This window comes from Somniosus microcephalus, chromosome 2 (assembly GCF_052327205.1).
Source record: "Somniosus microcephalus isolate GS21.2 chromosome 2, FLI_Smic_1.0, whole genome shotgun sequence".
Taxonomy (NCBI): domain Eukaryota; kingdom Metazoa; phylum Chordata; class Chondrichthyes; order Squaliformes; family Somniosidae; genus Somniosus; species Somniosus microcephalus.
The window spans coordinates 96,614,075-96,632,992 of record NC_140988.1 but is presented as its reverse complement, the minus strand read 5'-3'; the positions used below and the strand labels follow the sequence as shown (position 1 = coordinate 96,632,992).

Genomic DNA, 18,918 nt, shown 5'->3' with positions numbered 1-18,918 from the left:
GGGGGGTGAGGGGGGGGAGGAGGTTTTGGGGGGTGAGGGGGGGGAGGAGGTTTTGGGGGGTGGGGGGGGGGGAGGAGGTTTTGGGGGGTGAGGAGGTTTTGGGGGGTGAGGGGGGGGGAGGAGGTTTTGAGGGGGGGGGGGAGGAGGTTTTGAGGGGGGGGGGGGGGGGGAGGAGGTTTTGAGGGGGGGGGGGGGGGGGGAGGAGGTTTTGGGGGGTGAGGAGGTTTTTTGGGGGGGGAGGGAGGAGGTTTTTTTGGGGAGGGAGGAGGTTTTTTTTGGGGGGGGAGGGCGTGGAGGAGGTGATGTTTGTGTTTGGGGACTAAGATGCGGAGCGCTCTATTCCAGCGCCGCACGAAGCAGTGTTTCCGTTCGTCTGTTTGCTGTGCTGGGAGCCGCGGCCGCTTCACCCCGGGCCTGCCCGGCCTCGAGAGACGCAGCGTTGCTCTCTCTCTCTGTCTCTGTCTGTCTGCTGCCCGGCCGCTCGCGCTGCTCGATGTCCGCTCGGAGGCCCGGGCGCCGGGCTCGGGGGGAGAGCGGGAGCCGAGGCCGAGTTCGGCTAGTTTACCGCTCCCTGCAGAGCGCCCAGGACTACCTGGAGAGGGAGGATTTCGGCACTGCCTTCGCTCACTACCTGCTGCTACTCAACCTGGCGCCGGAGCTGAAGGACATCATCAGGGTGAGTGCCGGGCCGGGCCCGCCTAACACAGCAGAGGGCCCGCCTGGGCTGGTGCTTCTCCGCACAGCCTAGGCCCAGGACAGCCGCGGGCTCCAGGCCGAGGCCGGCAAGTGCCCCGTGCTGGGGTTGATCATCGCCCGCCTCCAATGCCGCTGGCGGGCTCGGGGTGTCGTTGGGCGGCGGTGATGTGATCCTCTGGCGGTCGCTCCTTATCAAGTTATTCACTTAAGTTCTGACGATCAAGTCATCTCATTTGAATTGAAAATGTTGGAAGTACTAGGCAGGACAGGTGGCGGTTTCCTCTCCACAGACGTTGCCTGACCCGCTGAGTCTTCCCAGCATTTTCTGTTCTTATTCCGGATTTCTAGCATCCGCAGTATTTTGCTTATCTTGACATGTCCTTCGAAATGTGCCTTTCGGCCAAGTGGCAAACCCGAACAGGCCATGAAAAGCAACATTTGATGAGAATCACTTCAAATCTCACATCAGAGGCCATGCAGTTTTTACATCATCTTTAAGAGGTTCTTTAGAACAGAATGTCTGACTGGAATTTCCACATTAATATGAAACAATCCATAGCTCTCTTGCCAATCACACATGACAGCTTAATATTTCCCCAATATTGACAGCTTTGTACTTTAGCAAATCTCGACTTGACTTGTAAAACATAATGTGAAGTACTTTGGTCACAATTAATGTTTGACAAAACTATCATTGAGGGATAGAGTTGAGAATTCCAACTCCTGTATTGCCGTGGCATTGAACCAACTTCAGTATGAAAGATAATATCAATATGAATTGAAAAAATAATGGATGATTTCTAACAATTTGTTTTGAGGTCTCAACTTCAGACTGGCCTCTGGGCAATTCAGGATCACCTGGCCCTGAAGAAACATGTAGAGTATGCTGCATTCTTAGCTAGTGTAGTGTTTTCCCAGGGTTAGGCAGTTACACATGTTTAAGTCTGGTCCCAAGTTGCAAGCCCATTAAAAATGAATGGAGATGTTCTGGGATACAAGCAGCTGGATGTCAGTGACATCACTGGAGTAGTTTGGAGGGAAGAAGAGCTGAATTATATAGAATTACATAGAATGTACAGCACAGAAAAAGGCTATTCGGCCCAACCAGTCCATGCTGGTGTTTGTGCTCCACTCGACCCTCCTCGATTCCTTTCTCCCTCATGCTTATCAAGCTTGTCCTTAAATGCATCTATTTGCCTCAACCACTCTTTGTGATAGAAAGTTCCACATTGTCACAGGATGGAACTCCCGTCAAAGTTTGCCAATATTTTGAAAACTGGCAACTGATATTTTTCTGTTTATGCTTTTTATTCACATACTTAGGTCCCCTCAGCCATTCCTTTAAACAGGACGTGCTTTTCCTAGTTTTTTCTTCACCTTTAAGGTATATTGATAGGGCAGCGTAATGGGATCGTTACCCTATACCTAACCTGTAAGTGTTTGAAGCTGACTGTATATCAATAGTAGGAGAAGAATTTTTGTTTCCCCTGAATAGCTTACTTTATCTTAATGAACACCCCCCCCCACCCTCCAGAAAATTATTTCCTTCCACTTTCCTAGTGCATACTCTCCAAAATCCTTGAACATGTTGTTGCTTCCCAAATCCGTGCCCATCTGTCCCGCAACTCCACGTTTGACCCCCTCCAATCAGGTTTCCGCCCCGCCACAGCACTGAAATAGCCCATATCAAATTCACAAATGATATCCTATGTGACTCTGACCGTGGTATACTATCCCTCCTCACCCTTCACGACCTGTCTACAGCCTTTCGTAGAATCATAGAATGATACAGCACAGAAGGAAGCCATTTGGCCCACCGGCCTGTGCCGGCGCTTTGAAAGAGCTATCCAATTAGTCCTACTCCCCAGCTCTGTCCCCATAGCCCTGTAAATTTTTTCCCTTCAAGTATTTATCAATTTCCCTTTTGAAAGTTACTATTGAATCTGCAGTGCATTCCGGATGACAACAACTTGCTGCATACATATTTTTTTCCTCATGTCGCCTCTAGTTCTTTTGCCTATCATTTTAAATCTGTGTCCTCTGGTTACCGACCCTTCTGCCACTGGAAACAGTTTCTCCTTTTTTACTCTATCAAAACGGTTCATGATTTTGAATACCTCTCTCAAATTTCCCTTTAACCTTCTCTGCTCGAAGGCGAACAACCCCAGCTTCTCCAGTCTCTCCACAGAACTGAAGTCCTTCCTAAAGTGTGGTGCCCAGAATTGAAACCCAAGTCCAGGTCATTAACATACATCAAAAAGAGCAGTGGTCCTAATACCAACTCCTGGGGAACACCACTGTATACTTCCCTCCAGTCTGAAAAACAAAAGTTTACCACTACTCTCTGCTTTCTGTCCCTTAGCCAATTTTGTGTCCATGCTGCCACTGTCCCTCTAATCACATAGGATTTTGTTTTGCTTAGAAGTCTATTACGTGGTACTTTGTCAAACCAAAAACCATTGTCTTCGGTCCCCACCAGAAACTCCGTTCCCTAGCTACTGACTCCATCCTTCTCCCTGGCCACTGTCTCGGGCTAAACCAGATCATTCGCAAGCTTGGCATCCTATATGACCCTGAGCTGAACTTCAGACCACACATCCGTTCCTTCACCAAGACCGCCTGCTTGCTCCTCCGTAACATTGCCTGTCTCTGCCCCTTCCTCAGCTCATTTGCTGCTGAAACCCTCTTTCATGCCTTTGTTACCCCTTGACTTGACTATTCCAATACTCGCCTGGCCGGCCTCCCATCTTCCACCCTCCATAAACTTGAGCTCATCCAAAACTCTGCTGCCCGTGTCCTAACTCACACCAAGTCCCATTCACCCATTACCCCTGTGCTCGCTGACCTACATTGGCTCCCAGTATGGCAGTGCCTTGATTTTAAAATTCTCATCCTTGTTTTCAAATCCCTCCATGGCCTCGCCCCTCTCTATCTCTATCTCTGTAACCTCTTCCCGCCCTGCAACCCTCCGCAATCTCTGCGCTCCTCCAATTCTGGCCTCTTGTGCATCCCCGATTTTAATTGCTCCAGCATTAGTGGCTGTGCCTTCAGCTGCCTAGGCCCTAAACTCTGGAATTCCCTCCCTAAGCCTCTCTGCCTCCCTCTCATTTAAGTCGCTCCTTAAAACCTACCTCTGTGACCACCTGTCCTAATATCTCCTTATGTGGCTCGGTGTCATTTTGTTTGATAACGCTCCTGTGTAATGCCTTGGCATGTTTTACTATGTTAAAGGCGCTATATAAATACAAGGTTTGGTTGTTGTTGCCCATGTTTTATGGTAGTATATGAGGCTTCTGATTTTAGGATTGTACCCTATAACTTACCTTTCAACAAGAACAACATTTTCATTTATATAGTGCCTTTAATGTACAAAAGCGTCCCAAGGTGCTTTAGAAAAGCGTAATCAGATAAAAATCGACTGAGCCAAAGAGGGAGATATTAGGAGGGGTGACTCAGGGTTTTAAGGAGGGTCTTAAAAGACGAGAGGCAGAGAGGATTCGGGATGGAATTCCAGAGATTTGGGCCTAGACGGCTAAAGGCACAAAAGATGAATTACAAAATTATGATTAAACTTGATTAAAAGCCGGAAATGTCAGTATTGGGATGCTGCACTTTTGATGGCCCATGCAGCCATTTTCCCTGTTTGCTGCATGGAATGCTTCATCTATTCTCTACTGATCAGCATTGATTTTGGTGTACACCTTCAGTTATCTGTGTCTACAGAGCTAAACCAATTTTGTTCACCAAAATTCAGGACAAAGGAAACCTGAAAATCAAGACTTCTTGCCCTTTTTTTTCCAATTTAGATATTTCCCCCCATGTTTTCTCTCTGGTTTCTTTCCCTTCTTCCTCCTGCTCTGATGGAGGAAGGGGTGTCAACTCTTGCTGTGATATAATTGCAATACTTCGTCTAAGTAACCTATCATTTACAAGCCTAAAAATGTTGGATTAATCACTGAGGACATCACAGTTGAACCCAATCTTGTTCTTCCAGTTTCTCTTCACTCAAATGTAGTTTTCAGCAGCAGTGACTGAGCAACTATCAGGAGCAGGAAACCTGAACAATTTTTTAATCCCTAGCCTAAGGCTATTTGAAGTATTCACACTGCAAAATGAGTGAGAACACCTAATTTGGTGTTCCGATAAAGAACTTTCCTGCCCTGTGTGATGTTTTGATTGTACATTAAAAAGATCTGGACAAATACCTGGTCAAGAATACAATTGAAGTTTATAGCAATAACTATAGACACTGATGATCAAATACTATATAGAACATTATTCGCTTATCATCAGATTTGGGTTGATTGCTCCTCAGTCTCCTCAGCCAAATCCTCCTACTATCACAGGATCATCCTGGAAGATGAGTTCAACACAAGGCTCTTTTTCTCCATAACAAACCATCCCCTTAAACCCTTTATCTCCCCCGACCACTCCACCCTCACCTCCAATACATAGTGCAATGAGTTTGTAGATTTCTTCAACTCTAAGGTTATTCATCAGACAAGATCTGCCTGTTCTGAAATCACTTTGCAAGTCACATATTAGGTGATCCTCAAATTTGTTCCTAATGATTTATTTTACAATTTAAGGATGTAAAACTGATGTGTCTGTAGTTACTCAGGCTTTTCTTATCGTTTTCTCGAAATTAGTTACCACATTGGCTTGCTTCCAATCCAGTCAGACCTCCCCTGTATTTATTGATTCCCTCATAATGTCTGTCAGCAATTCGTAGATATCTTCACGCGTCTCAATTAGCACCCTCAGGTGCATAACACCCATCCCTGCGGATTTATTGATTTTGAAACCTTTAAGCGTATCTCTGATGTCCATACAAGTGATGTCAAGGTTCTGACTTGGATAGAGAACTGGTTGGCAGACAGAAAGCAAAGAGTTGGAATAAACGGGTCTTTTTCCGAGTGGCAGGCAGTGACTAGTGGGGTACCGCAGGGATCGGTGCTAGGACTCCAGCTTTTCACAATATATATTAATGATCTAGACAAGGGAAGTAGATGTAATATCTCCAAATTTGCAGACAACACAAAGCTGGGTGGGCGTGTGTGCTGTGAGGAGGATGCCGAGAAACTCCAGGATGATTTGGACAGGTTGGATGATTGGGCAGATGCAATATAACGTGGATAAATGTGAGGTTATCCACTTTGGTAGCAAAAACAGGAAGGCAGACTATTATCTGAATGGCAATAGATTGGGAGAAGGGGAAGTGCAACGAGACCTGGGTGTCCTTGTGCACCAGTCGCTGAAGGTAAGCATGCAGGTGCAGCAGGCGGTTAAGAAGGCCTTTGTAGCGAGATGGTTTGAGTACAGGAACAAGGATGTCTTGCTGCAGTTTTTCAGGGCCTTGGTGAGACCACATCTTGAGTATTGTGTGCAGTTTTGGTCGCCTTATCTGAGGAAGGATGTTCTTGCCATGGAAGGAGTTCAGCGAAGATTCACCAGGCTGATACCTGGGATGGCAGGAATGACGTATGAGGAGAGATTGGGTCGATTGGGCTTGTACTCGCTGGAGTTTAGAAGAATGAGAGGGGATCTCATTGAAACTTATAAAATTCTGACAGGACTGGACAGACTAGATGCAGGAGGAATGTTCCCGATGGTCGGGGAGTCCAGAACCAGGGGTCATAGTCTAAGGATAAGGGGTAGGCCATTTAGGACAGAAATGAGGAGGAATTTCTTCACCCAGAGAGTGGTGAACCTGTGGAATTCTCTACCACAGAAGGCAGTAGAGGCCAATTCATTAAATATATTCAAGAAGGAGTTGGATATATTTCTCAAGGCTAAAGGGATCAAGGGGTATGGGGAGAAAGCAGGGACCGGGTACTGAATTTGGATGATCAGCCATGATCGCATTGAATGGCGGAGCAGGCTCGAGGGGCCGACTGGCCTACTCCTGCTCCTATCTTCTATGTTTCTATCGATGTTTCTATAACTGTAGACCCACTATAGTGGTTGGCGTGCAACTAGTGCTTCTTTAGTGAATACTTGCAGGAAGTAATAATTTAGTAACAGCTTCAACCCTATTTTTTTGCAGGATGTCAATTCTTTGATAACCTTATATTTAAATCATTTTGTTTGCTGTTACATTTGGCTTCACCAGTTATGCTAATTTCTAAATCCTCTTTGCCTAACTGCCGTTTTACATTTTTGGACATTCCTGTATTCTTACAAATGGTTTCCCAGTTTCTTCCAGTAGAGTTTGTTTTTCTTATTTGTTTCACTTTCGGAACATAGGAACAGGAGTAGGCCATTCAGCCCCTCAAACCTGTTCCACCATTCATGGCTGATCTGTATCTTAATTTACAAAAGGTAAATCATGCTTGACTAATCTACTGGAATTTTTTGAGGATGTAACTGGTAGAATAGGTAAGGGAGAACCAGTGGATGTGGTGTATTTGGACTTTCAGAAGGCTTTCGATACGGTCCCGCATAAGAGATTAGCGTGCAAAGTTAAAGCACACGGGATTGGGGGTAAGGTACTGTCTTGGATAGAGAACTGGTTGGCAGACAGGAAGCAAAGAGTTGGAATAAACGGGTCTTTTTCCGAGTGGCAGGCAGTGACTAGTGGGGTACCGCAGGGATCGGTGCTAGGACTCCAGCTTTTCACAATATATATAAATGACCTAGACGAGGGAACTAGATGTAATATCTCCAAGTTTGTAGATGACACAAAGCTAGGTGGGCGTGTGTGCTGTGAGAAGGATGCAGAGAAACTCCAGTATGATTTGGACAGGTTGGGTGATTGGGCAGATGCATGGCGAATGCAGTATAATGTGAATAAATGCGAGGTTATCCACTTCGGTGGCAAAAACAGGAAGACATTATTATCTGAACGGCAATAGATCGGGAGAAGGGGAAGTGCAAAGAGACCTGGGTGTCCTTGTGCACCAGTCGCTGAAGGTAAGCGTGCAGGTGCAGCAGTCGGTTAAGAAGGCAAATGGTATGTTGGCCTTCATAGTGAGAGGATTCGAGTACAGGAGCAAGGATGTCTTGCTGCGGTTGTACAGGGCCTTGGTGAGACCACACCTTGAGTATTGTGTGCAGTTTTGGTCGCCTTATCTGAGGAAGGATGTTCTGCCATGCAGCGAAGATTCACCAGACTGATACCTGGGATGGCAGGAATGACGTATGAGGAAAGATTGGGTCGATTAGGCTTATATTCGCTAGAGTTTAGAAGAATGAGAGCGGATCTCATTGAAACTTACAAAATTCTAACAGGACTAGATGCAGGAAGGATGTTCCCGATGGCGGGGAAGTCCAGAACCAGGGGTCACAGTCTAAGGATAAGGGGTAAGCCATTTAGGACTGAGTTGAGGAGGAATTTCTTCACCCAGAGAGTGGTGTACCTGTGGAATTCTCTACCACACAAGGCAGTTGAGGCCAATTCATTAAATATATTCAAGAAGGAGTTGGATATATTTCTTAAGGCTAAAGGGATCAAGGGATATGGGGAGAAGGCAGGGACAGGGTACTGAATTTGGATGATCAGCCATGATCTCATTAAATGGCGGAGCAGGCTCGAGGGACCGAACGGCCTAATCCTGCTCCTATCTTCTATGTTTCTATGTTAACTCCATTTACCTGACTTGGTTCCATATCCTTTAATACCCTTGCGGCTTGTGGAAATCTCAGTTTTGAAATTTTCAATTGACCGAGCCTCAACAGCTTTTTGGAGTTCCAGATTTCCACTACCCTTTGTGTGAAGAAGGGCTTCCTGACATCACCCCTGAATGGCCTAACTCTAATTTTAAGGTTGTGCCCCCTTGTTCTGGATTCCCCCACCAGAGGAAATATTTTCTCTCTATCTACCTTATCAAATCCTTTAATCATCTTAAACCTATCAATTAGACCACCCCCTAATCTTCTATACTCAAAGGGAATCTAAACCCCGTCTATGCAACCTATCCTCATAATTTAACCCTTTTAGCCCCGGTATCATTCTGCTGAATCTGCACTGCACCCGCTTCAAAGCCAATATATCCTTGCTGAGGTGCGGTGCCCAGAACTGAAAGCAGTGCTCCAGATGGAGTCTAACCAGAGCTCTGTACAGCTGTAACATCACTTCTAGCCCTCTTGAGAACTGGCCGTGCACAACAATGAAATTTTAGAGGGAACATTGCTTGGACCCCTAAATCTCTCTGCTCGTCCACAGTTCCTAGCTTCTCACCATTTAGAACATACTCTGATTTATCTTTCTTAGGTCCAAAGTGGATGACCTCACACTTCCCCACATTGAACTCCATCTGCCACAGTTTTGCCCACCTACTGACATCTCACTTAATGTCCCATTGCAACTTTTTGCTTCCATCTACACTATTTACTGTGACCTAACTTAGTGTCATCAGTAAACTTAGATATACGGTTCTCTATTCCTTCATCCAAGTATTTATAAATATAGTGACTAGCTGAGGCCCCAGTACAGATCCCTGGGGGACACCACTCGTCACATCCTGTCAATTTGAGTACTTACCCATTCTCCCTACTCTCTGTCTCCTACCTCCTAACCAATTCCCTATCCAAGCCAATAGGTTGCCTCCAATTCCATGCGCTCTCATTTTTGTTAAGTCTCTTATGTGGAACCTTGTTGAAAGTCCATATAAATAACATCCATAGACACTCCTTATCTACCACTTTAGTTACCTCCTCAAAAAATGTACTTATTCTACATGGTATGTCTTTAAAGACATTCCATTTGTTATCAGTTGAAGTATTTTAGCTGCTGCATCCCTCCCCCTCCCCCCGTGGTTGACCGTCCAACATTCCGTTGAATTTTAGCCTTTTTTTAGTTGTTTTGAGCATAGTTTAAGGGAGTTGGGTTTGTAGTGTGCTTAATTTATTTTGTCACATTTCTCAATCGTCCTGATTTTACAAAACCTGGGCCCCAGCTAAATCTGTGACAGATGTGGAGTCTTGAGTTAGCTGGTTGTGTCTTAAAACGAATGTGCTGTAAGTTGGGCAAGATTTGAAATTCCTGTTTATGCTCGAAAGGCATGAAAGTTATACATTGGCCATGGGAAAAAATAAAAGTGTGCCTCCCTTGGGAATATCTATATAGTATATCAAAATTCTTGTGACTGCATGTACTTCCTGTTGTTGCACTTGCTTCCTCTATCAGAATTTTGTCACCATGATGGACTTGGTAACACATACTTATTTTTAGATGGTAATACTGTAATGCCTGTTTTTAATACTGTTCTTGCTGTAACCGTTCAGCCTTATTTCTGGCTCCTTCTGCTACAGTGTGGCCTGTTCTAGAGCCCTGTTTGGATCCTCTGCCTTTCCTGGCTTGGCCTGGCTGGCCTCCCCAGTGCTTCTTGCCCTTCTCAGATGCCCCAATTCTCTTTCCGCAGCCCTGCTTCAGCACCCTGTTGCGCTCCTGCTCGGCTCCTCTGCGTTTCCCAGCCTATGTTACTGCTGGTCTTGTTGCAGTGATGATTTAATTAATTGGTGGAACGGCAGCCCTCCCCCTGACGACGTTTTCGATTAAAAAAAATAATAATTAATGGTCTCTGCTTTCATTTCAGGATTAATCGTCATAGTTTATGGATGCATGTTTACTCCATTCCTCCCCCCCCCCCCCCCACCCCCTGTCTGCTCTCCATGGCGGGATTTGTAGCCCCCACTCCTAACTACATTTCTTTTAAATGTAATTAATGGCTGCTACATTAAGTTCAGGAATTAATGATATTTTATCGTTCCCAATTTAATTACATCCATTTATTCTCTAATACTGCACATGTGCCAATTAATTGATTGGCAGCAATTGTGGCCCCCCCGGACAACAAGTTTGGGCTTTAATTTATTTTTTATTAATCATTCCTGAGATGTGGGCATCGCTGACAAGACTGGCTTTCATTGTCCATCCCTAGTTGCCTGATAGTGGTTTGAAACAACTGGGTGGTTTGTCACTTCAGAGGGCATAAGAGTCAACCACATTGGTGTGGGACTGGAGTCACACATAGACCAGACCCCTCCTGATTAAATAGCCACTGCTATTATTTCATAAATTTTGGGCAGTCCTATTTCATTTATTCTTGTTGTTAACATTTGTTACTGTTATTTAATAAATGATGGGAGAGATCAAATTAAATTTGTTACTTCAGTTTAATAGATTTTGCTCCAAGCTTGCAAAAATAGCCACTGCTTGTGATTAACCTGTATGCTTCTCTTCACTTCACCTGACGAAGGAGCAGCGCTCCAAAAGCTTGTGATTTCAAATAAAGCTGTTGGACTATAACCTGGTGTTGTGTGACTTCCTACATTTGTCCACCCCAGTCCAACCGGTACCGGCATCTCCACATCATGGCTATTATTTATAAAATTGTGCAATCTCATTGGATTAAATGGCCACTGCTTTTATATCATTTATAAATTTCTGGGAAAGACCATTTTATATATATATTTAGTCAATCTCCCATTGCATTGCTGACAAATGCCTGAGGAATTGAGCTATATTAATGAAAATTTATTAAAATAAATAAGTGGTCATTTACCCTGGTCTTCCCTCAAAATATATAAATAAAAAATTAAAAATCTTGTGAATGGTATTGTTTAAATTAGAATTATTTCTCTCTCCGGCCTGTAACTGACAAAACTTACATTGTCAAAATAAGCTTGGTACAATCTGAATTAAGTTGGTATTTTTTAAACTGCTTATAAATAGATTTAAAAGAACAGGCACCAAACCAAAAGTAGACAAAAATACTAATTTTTGTCACAAAGCCATTACATGCGGGAACTGTTTTGGGGCGGGGGGAGCCTGGGCTTTGGTTTTCACCTGTCTTTCAAAGGGTGGTAACTCCAAAACTGCAGGATTCCTTGGAGTGCTAAAGTCCCAAAGTGGGGCTCCAACCCATGGGGGGGATTTTAACCCAAAAAAATGGGTGGGTTGGGGTCGGGTGGGAGGTTCAGAGAATCACAGAAACCCCACAGTGCAGATAGAGGCCATTTCGGCCCATCGAGCCTGCACCGACACATATCCCACCCGATCCCCGTAACCCCTACACCAACACATATCCCACCCTATCCCCGTAACCCCACGTATTTAATCCCCCTAACACTAAGGGTCAATTTATCATAGCCAATCAACCTAACCCGCACATCTTTGGACTGTGGGAGGAAACCGGAGCACCCGGAGGAAACCCACGCAAACACGGGGAGAATGTGTAAACTCCACACAGACAGTCACCCGAGGCCGGATTCGAACCCGGGTCCCTGGTGCTGTGAGGCAACAGTGCTAACCACTATGCCACCGTGCTGGTTAAAGTGTTTAAAGTCTGAATCCCAACCCAACCCGCCCACTTCCAGTTTTAGCGGAGGTGGGATGGGGCGTGGGTAGCCAACCCGCTTCCAGGAGGCGGGTCGTCCATTTAAATATTATAATGAGGTTGCCATGCCTCAGATTTAACCAACATTTCAAATTTAACTGTGGCTGGTTGGGTTTCTCAGGCCTTGGAGAATCTGCCAGCTAAAATAAAACGAGGACGGCTGAATCCAGGAGGTAAGTGCCTTTATACTTAGCTCGTGGATCCGGTATCCCTGCCTCGCTCACCCACTGTGATCGGAGACCTTCGACGAGGCTTCCGATCCTCCCCTCTCCTGATGAGGCCTCTGTTTTCTCGCCCCCCCCCTGGATGATCCTCAGACTGGCCCTGATGCTTCCCTCCTCCCGATGCTTCCACCCCCCCCCCCCCCCCCGATGCTCTGCCCACTCCCCACCGATGCTCCGGCTCTGAACCACTCTTTCCCCCACTCTGATACTCTGGCCCCTCTCCCTCCCCCCCCCCCCCCCCCAATGCTCCTCCGGCACCCAGCCACGCCCCTACCCAATCCCTCCCTCCCTCCTTTCTGCGGCCCAGTGCTGCCAACCTACCTGCCCGCAGCCAGCCAGCCTCTCCATCTGGCTGGCTGCGGGTGGGAAACAGAGGTTTGGAATGCAAATGAAGCCCTGCAATTAAGCTTGGGTGTGATGGTGATTTTGAAGTGGAGGGGGACAGTACATGAGAGGGAACCATTTACAATGTCAGCTACCACAGCAGCCAAGAAGGGAAAAAGAAAGACTTGCATTTATATTGTGTCTTTCACGACCTGAAGACGTTCCAAAGCGCTTTACAGCCAATGAAGTACTTTTGAAGCGTAGTCACTGTTGTAATGTAGTAAATGCCACAGCCAATTTGCGCACAGCAAGCTCTCACAAGCAGCTATGTGATAATAACCAGATAATCTGTTTTAGTGATGTTGATTGAGGGATAAATATTGGCCAGGGCACCGGGAAAAGTTCCCCAGCTCCTCTTCGAAATAGTGCCATGGGATCTTTTTCGTCCACCTGAGAGAGCAGACGGAGCCTCGTTTTAACGCCTCATCCGAAAGACGGCACCTCTGACAGTGCAGCACTCCCTTGGTACTGCACTGGAGTCTCAGCCTAGATTTTTGTGCTCAAGTGCTAAAGAAAGGAAGAAAAGCAAGAATAAATATAAAGAATGAAAAAGAAATCAACTCCTTATCGTTTCTCACTTTCCTTCACCCATCGGTCTCTGGCAACAACCACATATTCATTTCCAGTCTTGCCTGGCCCTTGCTATCTTAATTTCTGTTCTCTGTTTCTCAACCTTTTCTCACTTGATCTTTTTCTCTCTAGCAGTTTGTTCTTCCCACCTCAGCTAGGTTTTCTCCATTTCTTTCCTTCCTCAGAATCACCACAAATCAGAAATGCACACCTGCTATGAAATGCATCATTGAGGTTAAGCAGTCATATATGAACCCATTCGACACTCTTTTGCAGTGTTCTCTCCAGTTGTGTTGAGGATAATAAAATAATTTCTGTTACGATGATATTTCATGCACTGTGTATGGCATCAGGAGGGGATACTGAGTATATCAGCGTGTAAACAAAAAGATTTAATTCCATTGAGTTTGGACTGATTTCCCCAATTTGCAAACACTGAGGATAATTACAGGTATTCAGAGCACTTCCAAAAGTTTCATTGTTGTTCACCAACCATGAATTGCAAAATCATTCTAATCACACAAAAAAAAACTGTTTTCCAAATATATTAAAATCTAATAAGTGGAATTCCAATTAATTGAAATAATAGAACAGCCACTGACTTTTAAAAATTATATTTTAAGTGTATTTTAGTGATGGCCAAGTCAACAGATGATAACACTGGTGACAAAACACGATGACACCCAATGTCAAACACAGCAAACTTGTTTAGGGCAGTTAGAATTTTCCCAGTTCTCATGTCTGAGTAGCAGTTTGTCTGGAGTTGATAGATTTTGAGCTATGGACTCATGCTCACTCGGAATCTGACTGAGAGCACATAAACTATTTCCTTTTAGGGCACTTACAACTGACAAAGAGGATACTTTTGTGCCATGTGTTTGGGCTGCTTTAAAGCTGGGCCCAATTGTTTTTGATGTAAAATACTACATCTGCTTCCATCAATACAAATGCTGCAAGTACACGTTGAACTGCCCAGGATGCATTTGCACAGATATGCACATAAAAAAATGAACATTATATAATAGCTTTGGTTCAGAGTGGTTCATAATATAAGATAAACTCATTGGAATAATGAATAACATAATTGGCTGCAACATATATTTAACTGGGCAGCTTCTTGTCTGCTCACAAGACAATAGTACTGTATTATTTTCTAAAAATAAACTGTCTAAAAAAGCATGACCCTTTGTTAAAAATCTCTTCCTTCTCTTCCCAAGTGTATAGTTTGTACACTTTCATATTGTTGACAATGTTAAACAATCAGTTAAGGAAAGGGTGCAGAATTAAACGACCTCAGGGCGTTTCAAAGCGCTTCATAGCCAATTAAGTACTTTTTGACGTGTAGTCACTGTTGTAATGTAGGAAAAACAGCAGCCAATTTGCGCACAGTAAGCTCCCACAAACAGTAAAGCGATAATGACCAGATAATCTGTTTTCTTAGTGATGTTAATGGAGGGATAAACATTGACTAGGACACCGGCGATAGCTCCCCTGCTCTTCTTTGAAATAGTGCCATGAGAGAGCAGCCGGGGCCTCGGTTTAATGTCTCATCCGAAAGACGACACCTCCAACAGTGCAGCTCTCCCTCGGTACTGCATTGGAGTGTCAACCTAGATTTATGTGCTCAAATCTCTGGAGTGGGACTTGAATCCACAACCTTCTGACTCAGAGGCGGGTGTGCTACCAACTGAGCCATGGCTGTCACGTAAGTTGGGTGATTAACAGTTTAATGGCGATGGGGTCAAGGGAACAGGAGGTAAATCTCATGGACATATTGGCCCTGAATTTCTGTTCGGAGGCTTCCTGAGGAGAAATGCCTCCAATCCGTAAATAAGATTCCCACGTACCTGGGGCCTCGGGATCCACGGAGACTCGCGGTCCTGGGGCTCCCCGGGTACCCCGTATGTACGGAAACCCCATAAGCATGAATAGGAGAACCCCAAAAAATACACCTAGACAGCAAATACATTTTAAAAGGAAATCATATATTTAAAATTAATTAAAATTGCATTTAATTAAATATTTAAAACAAAAATTTAATTTTTTGAAACAAATGTACAGTACATGTTTTAAAGGGGCTAAAAATAAACTTGCCTTATTTAACGTGTTTTTAAATGTATAAATTATTGATACAGGTAGTTTAAAAAAACTAAAATAAAATTCTTACGCTGGTAAAAGCAGGCCGTACGCTTTTACCAGGCGTAAGAATTTCACGGGCATTCGCTGGGCAGAAGTTGGGCAAATAGCGTACACACCTCATAAGCACCTGTAGGGGCTGCAAATTATGGCCCAATGGGCTGAGAGAGGACATGAAGGGAGATAGGAGATAAACTGGAGAAAGACATGGAGGAAAAATTCAGTTGATTTGCGCCTCCTGTTAGAGGGCACTAACGCCTCACGCGAAATTCAGCAGGAGGTTAGTGGCGGCGGTAACCGCTAGTGCTCCTCGGCGCTGTGCCTCCGACGATGACGTCATCACCGTGCGCAGCGCCCCGCTCACACCCCGCCCGTGATCTTCGGCAGCACCCCCTGACTTACCGCTGGACGCTATGTCCGACAGGGTCAAGGGGGAGTACGTGTGGCTGGGGCGGCGCAAATTAAAGGGAAGGTGCCGGGCGGCCATGTTTGTTGCTGGCCGCCTGCCAGCACCTGCCCCCGTTGCTGTCCCCGGCCTCCTGTGAAGCACTCCGATCCCTGGTGGCCCAGCTGGGCCCCGGGTCGCGCTGCGCAAGGCCCCTCCCTTTTAATAAGGGGGAGGAAGGCCTGCAGTACCGCGGCGCGGCGGCACCTAGCACCGCGATATTCACTTGCAACGCCCCAAGAGGGAGGCGGGGCGCTTCCAGTAGTGGCCAGCCTCCCTCTTGGGGCGCTATCAGTGAATTTTGGCCGCAGGGGTGCTAACTGAAGCACCCCAAAGGGGGCGCGACCCAATTTTGCCCCCATGGTTTCAGGGCTGGGGCAGGGGGAAACTGGGGCCAGGTTTAGCTTGTTGGGCAAGGGAAAGGAGTGCATGCAACAGAGGCAGCTGAACAGATAGTCTCACTCTTGGTGGCAAAGAAGTCCACGAGCTCCTCGCATTTGTTGTTGGAGGTGAGAGTTGAGGGAGTTAAGGAGATGGTCAGTCGTAAAGAAAAGAAACCGGGGGTTACCTTTGTTCTCCGGGATGACCCTGGAATAGTGGTTGGCTTTGGCAGAGGAGAATGAGGCCCAATAGCCAGATTTGGTGGTGATGGATGGCTAAATCAGTTGTGCGGCAGATAAACTCAAGTCTGCGTCCCTTGGACTTGAGGAAGGGAAAATATCCCACAGAAATTTTATCTTCATATTTTTAATGTTTGTTTAATGCGATTGTGGTAGTCACTTTAGTTTGCTTACTGCTGACTGTACACAGCCTGACTAATTGGAATATAGGAATCCTCTCAACCTGCACTTCAACCATCTATGGATCATGGCTATGTAAACTGTGACTGGATTCTGTTACTTTTCTGACTTTGTTAGTTGTATTCGAGAGGATATGTTAGATTAGGCCTAGTAAGATAGAAGTGAAGCACTAACGTCCTATTGTTCAGCAAATGAAGAAAGACACACTGCCCCGCCAACACTTAGAACTCATTAAATATGCAATCTCTGGTACGAGAAGAAGCTAATCATTGGGCATTACTGACATACCAGAGGGTGTGCATCTATTGCAACTGTCAGTCTCTGTTTTAAATTCTACAGGTGATTGGCAGCTTTATTTAATTGTTAGAAATACCTTTTTGATTTCATTTTGAGCTTCAAAAGGGATGTGATGTAAATCAGCCTCTAGCCTGCAACAGGTTTTTGTGGTTCTCTTCTCACCCGGCAGTGGACTGAGTTGCTGGAGGTAGAAAACACTTCCCAAAGATACAAGTTCGCGTAAAGGCATTGCAGATGTCTGAACTAAAGTAACCATTATTACTTATGCAATCTATTGAAGTTTAGAATTGTTCATTTGTTTTGGAATAAATTTAACGAGTTAATTAATGTTCTGAAATCAAGTGAAATCTGTTGTGTAGATCTTTTAATTTTACTTTTAAGTGAACTTGATTGTTGGATTAGAGGCTAAATCACATGCTCTGACAGTGATTATTCTTTTGCTGAATGTAGACTAGGAGAACACAAGAGTGCTCGTGTCACTTCCACTGAACAAATTACAGTCATAAGAGTGTTCTGTTTGATCATAAGAACATAAGAAATAGGAGCAGGAGTAGGCCAATTGGCCCCTCGAGCCTGCTCCGCCATTCAATAAGATCATGGCTGATCTGATCCTAACCGCCAATCTACTATCACAGAACCATCTCCTGAATCTAACAGAATTAGACACACGAAATAGGAGCAGGATCAGGCTACCTGGGCCCGCTCCGCTACCCACAGGGCCATGTCCGATCCGAACCTAGACTCATGTCCAAATTCCTGCCCGCTCCCCGTAACCCTTAATTCCCTTTACTTCTAGGAAACTGTCTATTTCTGTTTTAAATTTATGTAATGATGTAATGATGTAGCTTCTACAGCTTTTTGGGGCAGCATATTCCATGGACCTACCACCCTCTGAGTGAAGTAGTTCCTCCTCATCTCAGTTTTGAAAGAGCAGCCCCTTATTCTAAGACTATGCCCCCTAGTTCTAGTTTCACCCATCACCGGGAACATCCTCCCCTCATCCACCCGATCCAACCCCTTCACAATCTTATATGTTTCAATAAGATCGCCTCTCATTCTTCTGAACTCCAATGAGTAGAGTCCCAATCTACTCAACCTCTCCTCATATGTCCATCCCCTCATCCCCGGGATTAACCGAGTGAACCTTCTTTGTACTGACTCGAGAGCAAGTATGTCTTTTCTTAAGTACGGACACCAAAACTGTATGCAGTATTCCAGGTGCGGTCTCACCAATACCTTGTACAACTGAAGCAATAACTCCCTATTTTTATATTCTATCCCCCTAGCAATGAAAGCCAACATTCCATTGGCCTTAATCACTTACTGCACCTGCATACTAACCTTTTGAGTTTCGTGCACCAGGACCCCCAGATCCCTTTGTACTTCAGTACTTTCCAGTTTCTTGCCATTAAGATAATAACTTGCTCTACGATTTTTCCTGCCAAAGTGCATAACCTCACACTTTCCAGTATTGTATTCCATCTGCCAAATCTCTGCCCACTTACTTAGCCTGTCTATGTCCCCTTGCAGGTTTTTTATGTCCTCCTCACTCACTACTTTCCCTCCCATCTTAGTATCATCTGCAAACTTTGATATGTTACACTCGGTCCCCTCCTCCAAATCGTTAATATAGATTGTAAAGAGTTGGGGACCCAGCACTGACCCCTGCGGAACACCACTAGTTACTGATTGCCAGTCTGAGAATGAACCATTTATCCCAACTCTCTGGCTTCTGTTAGATAGCCAATCCTCTATCCATGCCAGAATATTACCCCCAATCCCGTGATTTTTTATCTTAAGCAATAATCTTTTGTGTGGCACCTTGTCAAATGCCTTTTGGAAGTCTAAATACACTACGTCCACTGGTTCCCCTTTATCCACCCTATATGTTACTTCCTCACAGAACTCCAGCAAATTTGTCAAACATGACTTCCCCTTCATAAAACCATGCTGACTTTGTCCTATTAAATTATGATTATCCAAATGTGCTGTTACTGTCTCCTTAATAATGGACTCCAAAATTTTAC

General features: G+C 45.0%; 1 protein-coding gene across 1 annotated transcript in view; it reads left to right on the top strand.

Moving 5' to 3' along the window:
* Nucleotides 1-297: 297 nt before the first annotated feature.
* The window catches only part of prmt9 (protein arginine methyltransferase 9), an 81,626-nt gene continuing 63,005 nt past the window's right edge, over nt 298-18,918 (top strand). Inside the window, exon 1 of the mRNA XM_086011504.1 lies at nt 298-676. Within this exon, the coding sequence (XP_085867630.1) occupies nt 494-676 (183 nt within the window). The 5' untranslated portion in view covers nt 298-493. The remainder of the gene's footprint in view (nt 677-18,918) is intronic.